Source organism: Lathyrus oleraceus, chromosome 4, assembly GCF_024323335.1.
Source record: "Lathyrus oleraceus cultivar Zhongwan6 chromosome 4, CAAS_Psat_ZW6_1.0, whole genome shotgun sequence".
Taxonomy (NCBI): Eukaryota; Viridiplantae; Streptophyta; class Magnoliopsida; order Fabales; family Fabaceae; genus Lathyrus; species Lathyrus oleraceus.
Genome location: NC_066582.1, coordinates 404,563,377 through 404,579,518, shown reverse-complemented (window position 1 = coordinate 404,579,518; position 16,142 = coordinate 404,563,377). Strand labels below are relative to the sequence as shown.

At 32.1% G+C, this 16,142-nt stretch overlaps 2 protein-coding genes across 2 annotated transcripts; one reads left to right on the top strand and one right to left on the bottom strand.

Annotated features, from left to right (window-relative positions):
• Positions 1 to 4,213: 4,213 nt before the first annotated feature.
• On the top strand, positions 4,214 to 5,679 carry LOC127075697 (protein LATERAL ROOT PRIMORDIUM 1). Its single transcript, XM_051017158.1, has 2 exons — positions 4,214 to 5,061; positions 5,188 to 5,679. Exons 1-2 carry the CDS (start codon positions 4,401 to 4,403, stop codon positions 5,502 to 5,504), a joined length of 978 nt encoding a protein of 325 aa, XP_050873115.1. The 5' UTR covers positions 4,214 to 4,400; the 3' UTR covers positions 5,505 to 5,679.
• Positions 5,680 to 11,110: 5,431 nt separating this feature from the next.
• On the bottom strand, positions 11,111 to 14,990 carry LOC127075696 (phosphatidylinositol 4-phosphate 5-kinase 6). The gene is made up of 8 exons (XM_051017157.1): positions 13,619 to 14,990; positions 13,041 to 13,208; positions 12,699 to 12,864; positions 12,425 to 12,541; positions 12,154 to 12,347; positions 11,888 to 12,027; positions 11,735 to 11,804; positions 11,111 to 11,640 (listed from the first exon to the last, which is right to left on the bottom strand). Exons 1-8 carry the CDS (start codon positions 14,737 to 14,739, stop codon positions 11,355 to 11,357), a joined length of 2,262 nt encoding a protein of 753 aa, XP_050873114.1. The 5' UTR covers positions 14,740 to 14,990; the 3' UTR covers positions 11,111 to 11,354.
• Positions 14,991 to 16,142: the final 1,152 nt, after the last annotated feature.

Sequence of the window (16,142 nt, the reverse complement as noted above, 5' to 3'; positions counted from 1 at the left end):
AAAATAAAGAAATAATATTCCAAAACTTATATAATAATGTGAGGCACCTCATTACAAAATCATACGCATCACTACTAACATAGGAGAAAAGAGTGCCCCACAAGAAATAAAGAATGTTATGAAAAATAAACCATACACATGACAAGGATGGTACCTCACCTTAATTAATCCAAAAAATAAATTAAATTAAACCCAACATGACATAACGGCTGAAGTCATTAATTGTTTCTGAATGGTCTCTTTGTGAGCCACCTTTATGCTCATCTAGAGTAGGATGACGAAATCTTTGTCTTCGAGACTATCTCTTATGGTTTAACTTCCAACTTCAAGTCTACGATGTTCACTTTCCGTGCGTATGGATTTTAGGTGTGGATCACGGTCATGGTCACCCTCTTTAGCTTTAGACTCTCTAGGTAACACCTTCTTGACACATCCTGACCCCCCGGATAACTCTCACTCGCCCATTGAGAAATGGGTATTTCATGCATAGATATAGTGTTGACAGGGAAGCTCCAAGCAAGTTGAAACAATTTTCCATATAATTATGATATATGAAGAAGATGCATCTATAACAAGATATCTTACCTTGATCAGCCTTGCGCTCTCCTTAGCTCCAAACATGGTATGCAGGATAATATAACCCTTTATAATCCAAGCGGAGACTTTCATAAGTGTCTAATAAAGGATGTCTGCAAAGCTTTCTTGATCAATCAATACTTTCTTAATCTCACAGTCATCACACCTTACGATTATGACCATGAGGTCTTTGTCATGCGAATGGGTTCTCATTGCGTCCTTCTCAAAGAATGAGATCATAAATTCTAGGGTTCCCTTCTAATGAGACTAAAGTTATGGACTTCCAACCTATCTCATATGAAATACGAGGGTACCATGGATGACTTATGTGTTCACCCAATAACTTTGGTCCCGACCTCTGTTTAAAAAATGGGTTGGGACAGACTATTGGGTGAACACACTCTCATGAAGAGTAATGGAAATAACAAATCCACGCTCCTTGGATAACCAGAATAACAGTCCCTTGAGTCCTATGATTCAAGCCAAAACAGTCTCTATAAATATCTAAACCAATGTGTTGATAAATGACATTCAATTTACTCATCAAGAATAACTTTTATACAGAGTTTCTCACCGTCCATGTGTGAGCTTGCTCCAACACTATAACAATCCTAAAATCCTTAGACAACCTTACACAACTAGGAGTTGTCTTTCGTTGTACTTTTAGCAAGTATAATTGGCGCCATCGTGGGGCCCTAGTAAAACTGATTTAGGTCGCCATCATATCAGACAATCAAATTAATATTCACATCTTCAAGCCTCTAATCAATATGGTGAACAAGAATGTAGAAACTTTGGCCAACAATAGTACCGATGATGAGGATGCCATGGAAGAAATGCGTGCCTCCATGGATGACTTATGACTTAGGTCGCCATGGAAGTCCATAACTTCCAACCTATCCATGAATGACTTATGTGTTCAACCAATAGTCTGTCCCAGTCCATTTTTTAAAATTGATTTGAGTGGATTTTACTAAATTGATTGGATTTATCCTTTCCATATACTAGTACACCCTTAAGGAATTGGATTGAACTTAAGTTTTTCCGTTCATTAAGGTTATCTTTGGATGGATGGAAGATAATATAGCGAAATAGAACATGACGGAGCGGAATGGAACGAAGCGGAATGGAGCGAAGCGGAATGGAGCGAAGCGGAATGAAATATTCACTCCATTATTTAGTTATTTTATTTAAAATGTCTCATTCTATCACATACACTCCAAATTAGATGGAAAGAAAAATAGAGATTTGAATATAATGGGATGAAATGAATTCGATCATGTTTCATTCCATTCTATCTAATATTATTTACAAATTCAAACAAAGAAGTCCCATTAGTTACTACTCAATTCTATTTCATTACATCACATACCATCAATCCAAATATACTCTGAAGAATCGAGAGAATCTTCTTTTGTCATTTATACACAATGGTATATTGACAAGATGATTAAGAGGTCCATTTAAAAGTTATGTAAATAGTATGTATGATTATTTATTTAATAAAATAAATTAATAAATACAATTAATTATTTATAACTCAATGGAGAATTGAATAAAATTTTAATTTTTCATAAAATAAAATAATTATTTTAATAAAAAATATTTATCTAAAATATTTTTGTTGCAAATATTTTTAGAGCAGTACTAACTTAAACTTTATAATCATAAATTATAATAATATTTTATTATTATTAAATAATATATTATTTTAATCAAGAAAAGTTTAAATACATAAATTTTAAGACAAACATTTAACTTGTGTCATTAACACATAAGTTAATATAACATAATATTTAGTACATCAATCAATTTTTTATTGAAATATAAATTATCCAATCAAAATTTATTTAAATAATACATTTCAATATTTTTTTTATAAATTTGAAACTTGAGAGTGATAAATATTTAACAATACGCTTTTCTTCCATAATAATAAACACATTCATTAACAAATGTTATATATTATTATTTTTAGTTGTTAGTGTAATTTAATTATTTAAATTTAAAATATATCATTTAACTAATATAGTATATATCACTTGCAATTTTTATTTTTTATTTATGATGATAAAAATTAATTAATAATTTTCACAACTAGTTTAATAACAATAAAATTATCTTAAAACCCAATTTATTTATTTATTTTAATTTTATAACCTCTATTTAAAAGCTCATCTTAACAAGATAGGAGTACATATTACTATTATTCTCTTTACTTATTAATTTATAAATATTTGTTACTACTATTAGTAAGTAGTTTATGTGAAACGATAATATGAGCATTTTGATGAAAATAAATAAATTAATGTAGAGGTTGATAAAGAAGTTGTGACTATGACACGTTGCTATTGATCCATTTGGGTGAAGTGTAAAACATGAAAGTAGGGGCCAAGTTTCATCTTATTAGCCATACTTTTTTTGTCATAGGGTTATAGGTTTTAGGGGCTATAGCTATGGCTATTTTGTTTCCAATAAGGCAAATCTATGAACCTATTATCTATGAGGCTATAAGAGTTAGGCTAGGTTGTCATCATGCCCTACTTCTAGACTCTAAACTCTATAAGATCTATTCTAGATTGCAGTATGGTCCTCCATTTACTCTTCTTTTCATTTTTGTTTTTGTTTTTATCATAGATACAGATCATGCATGGTATCCCATATACATCCAGAAAATATAATATATGCTCATCTAAATTACAATTATATATATTATATATTTTTAAATTATTTTAGTTAAAAAATAATATTACTTATATTTTTTATACGCATTAAAAAAATAGAAAGACAAGCATGTAAGTGTTCTAACATTAAGATAAAAATAGAGAAACATACTCCACCTATTGTTCCTTCTTTTTGAGTTCCTAATTATTGTGTTATATACTTTAATTATAAATAATTTTTTTCATTAATAATAATTAATTATATTTAATTCTTTTAATATTTATTCTATTCTAAACTATAAAAAGTTTTGAATGTTTTATATGAATTAAAAAATTTAAATTATTTTATAACAAATAAATTATATATGATTTTTCAATAATACTCCTCATAATTACATATAAAAAAAGAAATTACAAGAATTAAAAAAAAATATTTGATGATATATTAAGAAAAAATTATAAATATTGCATTAGAATTAAAATGACTTTTAATTTTCGGACAATTTTTTTCAAGACAGAGGAAGTATTACGTAAAAAAAAATTAGCACTATTATCATTTTATTTTTAATAAAATTATTATTCATTAACAATATTAAATAGTACTACATATAAATCATCTTAAAATAAAAATTCTAAATTACTTAAATTTTTTGATACTTATTTATATTTAATTTCGAAAGTTTAAAAGACTTTTACTTATTTATAAAATTTGAAGGAGTAAATCATTTTTTCAAATACTTTTAAAACCTATTTTAATTTTAAATATTCAGATAATAGTAGAAAGTAACACAATTATCTTTAAAATACTATCATTTAAAATATTTTAATTATACAATTTAAATAAAAAATTCAATAAAATAATTTAATTTATCTAAATCTTTAAATTACTAAACCCAAATGTACTAGTAACATTCTAAAGAAATTTGTTAGAATAGTAGTATTAATTAAAATGACAAGATGAAATTCCAATAATAAAAAACTAGTAGTACTCGTTTGTGTCTTTATTATAAAGAAAAAACCAGAGAATATGCCAGTGAAGATTTTAGTGTCAGAATTCAAACCTATAGCAGCAATGCATTTCTGTTCCAAAATCTCCACATTCTAAAGACAACAAAAATCACACAACCTCAAACAACAACAATCTCAATCAAATTTCACAACATGTTTGGTTTAAGAGACTTAGTTCTCATAGCCCAAACCCCTTCCTCACTTCACCACCACCAACAACAAAACCAACCCATTTCATCTAATCACCCTCCTAACCTTCCTCTACCTTCATCATCACCTCTCAGTGTTGGGCTTGGAATTTTCCCACTCCTAACCACCACTCACATTGATACTACTACTACTAATAACAATAATCAAGACTCAAACTTTTGGAATCTCAAGATGTGTCAACCACAGCAAGTGATGATGATGATGGATTCAACAAGAAAAGGGGTTGAAGAAGATGATGAAAAGATTCAAAATTTGATGATGGGCTGTGAGGAGAATGGTGAGTTTAGAGTGTGTCAAGATTGTGGAAACAGAGCTAAGAAAGATTGTAGCTTTAAAAGATGCAGGACTTGTTGTAAAGGCCGCGGGTTTGATTGTAGTACTCACGTGAAGAGCACGTGGACTCCGGCTTCCATGCGGCGGGACCGGCATGTTGTGGTGGCTGAAGGTGGTGGCGACAGTGACGGTTCTTCTGGAACTAAGAGGCAGAGGATTTTTGTAGCATCATCATCGCATGATAATTTTGCTGCTACCTCTCATAGTTCAAGCTCTAATGCTGCTACTACAAGAAGCTTAAGCTTGGATATAACTAGCTCTTGTCACCAAGGTACTTTACTTTCATTTTCTATTTTCTATTCGACACTCACACGACGACACCGCAGACACACTTTTTTATCCAGAAGTGTCCTTTTTTCCATTTTAGTGAAACTTTGGAGGATGTAATGTTTTGCAGATGTTGGTTTCAAGCAATCTTTGCCACGGTATGTGACTGCACCTGCTGTTTTCAAGTGTCATAGAGTTTCTGGCATCGGCAATGGTGATGAGGATGAAATTGCTTACTTGGCTACTGTGAATATTAATGGCCATGTGTTCAAAGGGTTTGTTTATGATCAAGGTGTTGTTGTTGATGGAAAAGATGAAACAACAATGGGCTGTGTTTCAGAATTGCAACTTGGAAGTAATGGAAGTGGAAAGAGTAACAATAATAGGGAATGTTCTTCTGTAATTCAGGTTCCAACAACTAGTGCTTACCCTGCTTCTGCATGCTGAGGTTTCTTTAAGGTAACATGTCTTGTGTTTCGTGTGTTGATCGTTGGTTGTCTTTGGATTATGTATGGGTGAAGATTTAGTGTCTTGCCATTACTATGATCATAAGTTTTGATGTATGGATTTAGATTGAACAATTTGTATTATGGTTATGCATGTGAATTTTGATTTGGTTGAAGTTAGAGTATTGTTTATCTAATGTTTTGATTCAATGGTTGAGATTTGCTTACATTAGTGTTTGAAGTGTATTTTGATGGCAAACTTAGAGTTCGCTCGTTAGTTCTACATTTATTTTTTTGTTTAAATTGAATTTTGACATACTTTGTTTTAAGGTATTTTTTGTTGCAATTAATTTTTATTAAGATATTTGTTCAACACATGTTTTTGCCAATATATCTACTTCTATTTATACCTTCATTCATCTCCACTGCCCCCAACCTTCAACAACTCCCCCACTCTATTCAATGCTAAAGATTTTATCATTTAAAAGGCTATAGGAGATAACTTGTGAAGGATCATAATACTTTTTTTAGGAGCCATATAGTCAAAGGGCGTTGTCCTCTGGTCTTCATTATGAGTATTTCTTTTCTTTTTCACAAACTTAGCTTCAACACAAATGTTTGGGTATTCTCTAATTAATTAATTTTGTGATAGTGATGTCCTGAATGAGTAGTTTTTTTATTATGAGAAGTGAAAGAACAATCAAGGTGGTTAAAATTGGATTTTTGATTCACTTACACAAATGATTATAATGTTTATAATTGAATCTCAATCACACCATTTTCTCCACCTCAATATCAAGGATTGATGGAGAAGTGAGAATTAGGGACAATAGGATTATCAAGGATTGATAGAGAAGTGAGAATTAGGGATTGATGGAGAAGTGAGAACTAGTATCTTATTTATAAGAAAATTAAATCCTAATTTTCAATTAGTATACTAAACAATTGGTTCAATAGATTGACTCAATTCAACATGCTAACTTAAACTACAAGTTAACATAAACATCTGTATGCAAGAACCGACTTCGACTACAGCAGGCACATCTTCAATTGTTGTCGAACCATGAATATAACCTTATCAAAGCTAGAGTTTTATCCAAATACCACAACTATCCATCTTGGAACAAACTTTACACTAACAAGGGAACAAACTAGTTTTCATCATGCGATTTTATCAACTGCATACAGTGGAAGAACTTGCTACTCAACAATCATATCATTATCATCATTTGAAACCTTCAACACTTGAACTTCTCCACGTTTAATTATCTCTCTGCCAAAATGCAGCCTCACATCGATGTGTTTTGTTCGCTCATGATAGGCTGAATTTTTCGACGAATATATTCTAGACAATTTAATTTGGGGTATTACACTAGCAAACACATGAAAGTATTTAACATTGGACTTTCTCCACCTTTATAACTCATAATGAGTAGCCTTGGTACCTAGTCGAATTGTTACTCAATTGTGAATATGAAAATTAGTATTCACTGCTTCTATCCAAAAATAGTACAGGAGATTTATGACATGAATCATAACTCTATCCATTTGTTTGCAAGGCACGATTCTTCTTTTCAACAACACCATTCTACTGAGGTGTGATAGGAGTAGAAAATTCATGACCAATCCCCTCAATATTGCAGAAGGTTGAGAAGACTGAGTTCTCAAATTCCCTGCCATGATCTCTTCGAATTAAAATGATCTTTCCAATCTCTTTTCCTTTTTCATATTGTAGGTGATGACTCAATCCCTCAAAAACAACAAAAGTATCAGACTTCTCACAAATGAAATTAACTCGGGTATATCTAGAGTAATCATCAACACAGGCAAAGACATACCTCTTTTTTCCAAGACTCTCAACTTCACGGGTCTCATGAGATCCTTATGAAGTAGATCAATCACATATGTAGTGATAATATGTTAACTTTCTTATGTGACATCTTGGTTTGCTTTCCTACCTGATAATCACCACATATTTTACCTTCTTCGGTCTTGAGATCAGGTAAGCCAACAATAGCCTTCTCAATAGCAACCTTCCCCATATTTTTGAGATTTAAGTGGCCAAGCTTTCTGTGTCACAATTTAGTTTCTTGATTTTTGGAAATTAAACAAGATTGAGGCTGATTCATATCAAAAGGTGACCATACATAATAATTATTTGTAGGTTTGGATCCCTTCATTAGTTGAGTATGTTTTTATTTATGATAGTGCATTCAAAACTATTGAATTTGACACATAAATCTTGATTACATAGTTGATTGATTTTAATAAGATTAGAAGCAAGACCATTAACAAACAAAACATCATTAAGGCATGGTAGACCCAGATAGTCCATGTTTCATTTTTCGCTATTTTTTCCTTTAGCATCATCGCCAATAATAACATAGTTGTTAGAATAAGGTTTGATGTCTTTTAGATTGTTTCTTTCACGTGCCATATGTCTAGAGAAACCTCTATCAAAGTACCAGTCTTCACGAGATAAGACTCTGAGGGAGGTATATGCAACATGACCCATAAGTTTAGGCTTGAAACAATAAAGCTATTGATGATGTGAATTAGGTTTCATATTCCACCGGGGTCATAGTTGTTTGTGATGCACTTGTTTACCATACAATTTATGGCAGTAAGGCCAAATGTGATCATGTTGACAACAATAATGTTTGTTAGCTTGTTACATCATCTTACTTGACATTTGGATTTCTGATTTATAGATGGGAGAGACTAACACAATCTTTGAGTTGGATGATTCACCAATATATTTAATTCCCTTAATGTCCTTTGAGGGTTTTCCCATGCCTAAAATGACATCAAGATTTTCAGCTTATGAATTCAGCAAGTAGACAGATTTGGACATTCCGTCAAGTTCAGAATTGAAATGTTCAACTTCCTTCTTCAACTTAGAGATAATGAACATGTTACAAGTTTTGTTTTGAAATAGGACTTCAATACTTTCCTTTTGCTTATCAACAACTTGATATTCTCTAGTGCAGTTAAGATATAAAGTCTTATAAGGTTCATTATCAGATAGATCATCATCAATGCCATTCCAATTATCTTTTGGAAAATTATTACCATTTAGTAACTCTGAATTTGAACTTTCTTTGAAGCAATAAATGACACAAAACCATTTTCCTGATAAAACTCACTTTCTTTGTCCTACTCATAATTCGATAAGGTTGCATTGTAACTTTTTCTTTGCCTCCTTAGCAAATTTGGACATTATGCTTGAATGTGTCCAAATCCCTTGCGTCCAAGACATTGAGTTACCTTGGCCTTGTTTTGTCCCCCCCCCCCCCCCCCCCCCCCCCCCAAATACTTTCCTCGACATTGAAAGTTTCCACCTTTTGAATTTTGTTGCGATTGTCTTTGACATTAAGAGATTCTTCTCAGATCTTCTATCAAGTCTTTTTGTGACTTTGCTAAAGTTCTTAGCAAGCAAGATAATAGATTCAATCAGACTTTCATCAGTGTCATAATCTGCTTGATCTTCACAAACGAAAGTATCCTCATTGAACACGACACTTTTACTATTTTTCTCAGATTTTTTATCAACAATCATCTCAAAGGTGAGCAAAGATCTAATCAATTCATCAACTTTCATTGTGGATACATTTTGCGCTTCCACAATGGTTGTAACATTCATGTCAAACCTCTTTGACAAAGATTTTAGAATTTTCTCACAAGTTTCTCTTCTTACATTTTTTACACAAAGATCGAAGGAATTATTAGCAATTTCATGATGGCGAACATTGAATTCAGAAATAGTTTCATTCTCATGCATCTTCAATTTTTTAAATTTTATGGTGAGGATTTGAAGTATTGATATACGAACTTTAGGGGTAACCTCATGAGTAACTTCAAGAGTTTCCCAAGCATATTAGGTGCTAGTGCAGGTGTTGATAACTCTAAAAATATTTTTGTTGACTCCATTGTAAATAACATTAGGAGCACGAGAACTCCCAAGAGTAGTTTCATCTTCAGTAGGTGTCTAATCTTTTTCAGGCTTCACAAATATATAATTATCTTTAGTAGCGACTGTTGAAGGGGTCCATCAATTTATAACTGCTTTCCAAGTCTTTTTGTCCATGAACTTAATAAAAATCACCTTGTAAGCCTTCTAGTAGTAATAATCAGTTCCATTAAAAATTGGATAACGATTAACAAATCCTCCTTCTTCAGTATTGTCTATCTTGAATAAAATAAATACCCTGAAACACACCCAACCAGAATAGGGTGTCTGCTCTGATGCCAATTAAAATTTTGTTATAACAGAACGAAGATGTCTCACACAATGTTGAAACAATGTGGGAGTCCATATGATATGAATCAAGTTGTGAACAATACAAACAAATGATAAATAAAGAACATAAAGAATTGGTAATTCAATCAAGTGCAACGTCACCTACGTCGGGAAGACTTTAGTCCAAAGGAAAATAACTAATTCAATTAGTCAATACTACACGACGGTCTTATATGAACTCTCCTCATTTTTCTAATATTACTCGTGAACTTTAACGGATGATCCCTCTAAATTTGAGATCCCTTCACTTTCACTCAAACACTCTCGCAAGTGTTTGCAAACCAATTATCTGGGGCATGATTAAAATCTCAATTATAGACCAAATATCTTTCTAAAATATGAAAGACTCCAAGAGATATAGTATTACACAACAAACAAAAGACAAAGACTCTAGAAAAATCTATTACAACACACGTAAAATATTTTTTCAAAAGCTTGAGTCTTCAAATAAGGAGATCCTTATCTTTATATAAGAAAATATGCTCTAGCCAAAAGTCCAATAGGGTTCAACCAAAAATCACTCGAATCAAATATTTAACAAATCAAATCTTTTAAATAAAATCAAATCTTTTAATTAAATCATATACAATTAAATATTCTTTATTCAGATTTAGGATTTGGTAAAAAAAATTCCAAACAAATTTAGATTAAAAATCATCTTTTCCAATCGAAATCTTTGCAAACTTCTGATGAACTAAATCTAAAATAATTTTTCTAATAAAGTTGAAGCGATCACATAACATATGAGCAACGCGTACCAATGACAACTAAAGAGAGACATAATGTCTCACAATAAGTATGAGCAATGCACGTCAATGACAATTAAAGAGAGATAAGATATCTCAGAACAATTCAAAACATCTTACTAAACAAGTTGTCTACAAAAATTAGTCAATTACTTATAATAACAACATTACTTCAATAATTATTAGATATTAGCCGGTTGACTTTATGGATGAATATTTTAAGAACAATAGAGAGGGGGTGGGGGTAAAAGCATGAATCAAATATTAATTGTACAACAGACCTTACAATCTATAGTGGTCCATTTTTGGTTCTACAATATGAGGTTCATGTTAAACCATGTCATTTCCTAAAAGTATCAAGTTTCAATTTCAACCACCAGCCACATTTAGCCATCCCCCACCTAAATGTTGAATAAATTAGGCGGGCAATTTTTTTATGTTTTACTACACACTTTTATTGCCCTGACACCTCTAAAAAAAGATAGCATATATATGAATGAGTGTCTCAAACTAACCCTGATACTTGTAACCGTGATGTATAGTAATACAGAACTTGATAAGGATGTATAATTTCCAATGTTTTTTTACTCTTTTTGTTGATTTCATGTACAATTGGAAAAGGCTTTAGTATCTCTCAAAATCTACACTACAACATACATCAACTATGACTAAAATTAAAACAAACAAAAAAGTTGACAATCTATAAGGAGGGAAAGTGAACAAATTTCAGAAAATATGTAACATATAAATCACAAAATACCCTCTACAACTAATGTGCATTGAACACTTTCCAAAACTAAGTCCTTCAAGAAGTGTCTTCTACAAAAACTCTGAAGATGAATTCGCGAAACCGTCTCGAGTATAATCTCGGATCGACGGCCGAGATTGTGGTTGCATCATATTGGAATGATTTGTAAGCATGCTCAAGCTTTTTACTAATATCATAGTCTTGTAATATGTCTATTATACCAAAAAAGATTATGATTTCATATGTGTCCCCTGTTGGTTCTCCAACCAACTGAGGCGTGTCGCAACTTTTCCGCGTCGTCATTTCGGCTCGTGCTGGCATGTTTATACCTAACTGAATCCACCTGAAGTATTCAAACAGTTTACAAATGTTTCCAGAAAATGTTACCATTTAGTTACAACTTTTGATATTACGAGGTTAATGGTTATAGACTATACCGGCTAGGATCGATTACGATACGATCCATGTCTACGCCAGAGAGACGAGGAGCTCCATCATCGAAGTTACCTGTCATATATGTTAATAGATTCAGAAAAAATTTGCGTTGAGAATATAAAAACTAAGAAAATCAATATAAGACAGGACGTAACCGGTTGGAGTATGAGCGCCAGAATTGCGAGAAGGTGTACCGGCTTCACTACACGATATTCCTCGAAAATGAAGACCTACCAACATACTGTAATCCATGATTCTTTCTTGTTCGAGAAAGTCACAATCCCTATCCACTTGCCTGAATGAAGAAATGTTAGAATATGAACTATCTGATCATAATCCAACCGTTTAGACAATGTCTGCATGAAATATCGCTCGATAAACATGCACAATGCGAGTGAGAAAAAATGTGATTAACAAGTACCTGTGGAATTCTTGAAACCAAGCCTTTCGCAACCGGAATATATAATTTAGGTCCAGGTCCTTGAGCGTCGTTGTAGGCTCTATTTCGTCCTCGGCTTTATCAGTTGTACGACCAAACGTTGAACCTTTCAAGTCAAAACGCCGATGGATAGCGTATTGCGAACAAAATAGGTTTCCCATGATGACGAAACGAACCTGAAATTTGTTAAATGAAGTCGATTATTATGAGTTCTTTTGTCAAAGTAGAAGTTCATACAAAAATACAACATCACCTTCTTCTGTGAAGCTCCTGGTAGTTTAACGCAATGTAGGCCGAAGAACTTGGTGACTAGAGTGTTCTCGAACGCTCGGACGTGTTTGTAGTAACCGGGAAGCATTCGGAGAAAAACCTGCAATCATTTTAGACAGTTCGAACTGAAATATCATTCAGTAGTACATAAATAAAATGACAAATATAATGATACTACACGCGGTTTCATTCGACTAAGTTAGGAAAACTTGGAACTAATGGCTTATATTATTATGAGCTACTAAGAGGGAACTCACTTTTACTTCCGATTTCTTCATGGTTTTTATCATGTATCGATCATCGTTGGTCAAATAAAAAAAGCTTCCACTTTTTCCGGGGGACGAGAGCTCTCGAAGTGCGTCGTTCCCACATAACGATATCATGTAATCAGCTGGATCTACTTTGAACAATTTTCTTAGAGCTCTGCAAATATAAATGCAATCAACCATTACTATCAGTGAATTCGGAGAAGCATCAACAACATTTTAAACTAAATAGCGTATCGAAGAACAACAACGATTTGTTCATATTCTTCCACGCCAACGCTATTTAACAACATTGGCTAAAAGAACAAAAACAACTTTGCATCAAAAGCTTACCTGAAAACTACGGGACAATAGTCTTTCCATCGAAACTCGCAAGACGGGTGAGGCGGTGTGTGCTTGGATCCTTCCGGTGGAAACTTGGTCCATACTTTTTCTTTTGGATCAAACGCAGAAGACTTTAAATCAAGAGATGTACTTGGAGCAGGTCTTCCAACAGCATGTCTGTGCTATGGCACAAGAAATTAATAAAGGTAAAATAAGCCAAATCCTCATCCTAGAAGATACAAGGTATCAGTATACATTGCTTAAAATGAAAAGCAAAAGCAAAAAGAAAAGCCACATATTTGAACTGCCGAGTATCGCATCGCATTTAGGTAAGTCAAACGTTATTCGATTCTACGTAAAATCTAAATTTTTTAACTTCTGCGGTAGAATAGAATCAATTCTCAAGTATATTGACACACAAAAGCCACTCTGATCCAAATCATCCAAACATAAATAACTTTACGACCAACTCATGTTAAACCAAAACCAGTTAAAATCAATTTTCCTTAACACTACTAAACTTAAAACAACCTAAACACAGAAAAATGATAGCGAAACACATCAAAGTAAATAACTATGATAAGTACCTGATACCTAGCTGCAAATTAAGCATAAGCTCATAGTTCTTATGTCCTTTCGAAATCGTCTCTCCTTGTCTCTTAGGAGCCTTTAATCTCAAATTCGGAACTCTTGGAATCGAATGATCAATCATAGGACTCCTTGATCCATCATAACTACTATAAGAACCATCTTCAGAACTATAATTACTCATCCTTTCATCTCCTAAATTCCACTTAGGCTTTCCATTCGCATCAAAACCTTTCTTGGACAACAACTTTTTATTACTACTATCTTCCTCTAAACCAAACATGTTCAAATTCTTCTGCGAAGGAAAAATCGAAACTTTCTCTAAACCACAAACACGACAATCATTCAAATCAACGGTAAAAAGGTCCATCGGATCCCAATCGGACGGAATATCATCGGAAGGATCATCGTCATCAGAAGGATAATAAGTACCACTTTGTTCGTTTGAATCTTTACTCCAAACACCGGCGTAAAAACTACCATCACTCCATCGAAACGTCCCGTTTCCTTTCGGGAAACCATGTTCCCAAGAACCATCATATCTATTCCCATTTTGCCACATCAAAGTACCATTTCCATTACACAAACCATTCATCCATTGACCAATGTAATTATTCCCATTCTTCCATTGATACCTACCATGTCCATTTTGCAAACCTTTCTTCCATTCACCATCATAGAAATCACCATTACAATAACTTTGTGTCCCTTGTCCATTTCTCATATCCATAACCCAAAAACCTTTATAAGTATCACCATTAGAACCTATATAAGTACCTTTACCATCCATAAAACCATTTTTGAAATCACCTTCATAGGTAGCACCACTAGGCCAACTAAACCTACCTTTACCTGTGATATTACCTTTTTGCCATTCACCTACATACATACAACCATCTGTCCATAGATACTTACCTTGACCATTTGGAAAACTGTTTAGCCATTGACCTGTATAGAAATCACCATTGCCGAGAATCTTCTCAACCTGGTAAACATCATCATCAACATGGGCAACAGACATTGGTGTTGTGAAGATTCTGTTAGCCCTTTTCTTTGGTCCAGCTGATTTTCTAACTGCTGCTTCCCAAACCTTCACAATGCTGTTAGACTCTTTGTTCATTGATTCTTACCTAAAAAGATTACAACTTTCCACACACACCATTCAACCCTTTAATGGCTTTTAATGCATGAGAGTAAAGTTGCAGAAACCATTTCTGCAGAGAAGAAAATCTGAATGAAACAACCAAACCCAAAAGCAAAGTTTGAAACTTTTCCTCGGATTTTGGTTCCTTATTTGGTTTTGAAAAATGGGTTGTGTTTAGATTTTGATGATAGAATTAGAAACTTGTGCTGTTAAGATTGACAGGGAAAGCAGAAAAAGGTTGGTTGGAACCAGTAACTGGCTTTTGTTTTTTCTTTTCTTTTAATTTTTTTTCTTTGTCTTTTTTTTTTGGGTAATATTTTTTAATCTTTTAATTTTAATTTTATTCTCTTTTTGTTTTTTTTTCTTCTGCTTTTTGTTTTTTTTCTTTCTTTAGGTGATTTCGACCCAAGAGATTCAACTCATCATTCTATTGATTCCGATTTTGGCTCCTAAAATTAATAGCAAACAAGACAATTTGAAGATTGAAATTGTGGTGAAGAGCTTGTCAATGCCATTTTTAGCAAATTTAATATAATCCTCTTAATTTTAGTTTATAATATATATATATATATATATATATATATATATATATATATATATATATATATATATATATATATATATATATTACTCTATTAAATATTTATAATAAAGTTGTGAATGTAATGCATATGGTTTAATCTCTATAAAAATCTAATACTTAAAAAATATCATAAATACTATAAATACATCGATTTTATGTGTAGTGATAATATAAATTTTTATATGTATATTTAATTAAATCGAACTGAGTAAATATTTTTAAAAATATCTTATAACTAATTTTAAAAAGGTGTATGAAAATGGATATTAAAACAAAAATATACTTATATTCAAATTAAATCATGTATATATTACCTTAATCTAGGGATTATTCATGAAAAAACAAATTCCTTGATATATTAAATAACTATCTTTCTCTTTGTTTTGCGTTACTAAAAAAACCATTTTATATTACTAGATAGTATCAATTGACTTTGGCATTTTTCATAGAGCCAAAACACTTTTATTAAAAAGGGTTTCTTTATGTCATGCAAGTCATTACTCATAAGCCAATAACACAATCTTGTTAATATCTTAAAAAAATTTAAAAATGCAATGAGATTTGTCGAGAAAACTGTCCAATCTATGGTAAATTAGGCTAATAGATTTTTCAAAAATTTACTAAATTTTAATTTATTTAAAATTATAAAAGTGTACCAGTATAATTTAGCACTGAAATATTTTTTCCTGCATATTGTAATTAATGAAGGTAAGGGCCAGGAATTAACTATTATACTCGGAATATGTTTGTGTTGGTAGAGTAATTATTGTACTTTTTCATTATATATATATATATA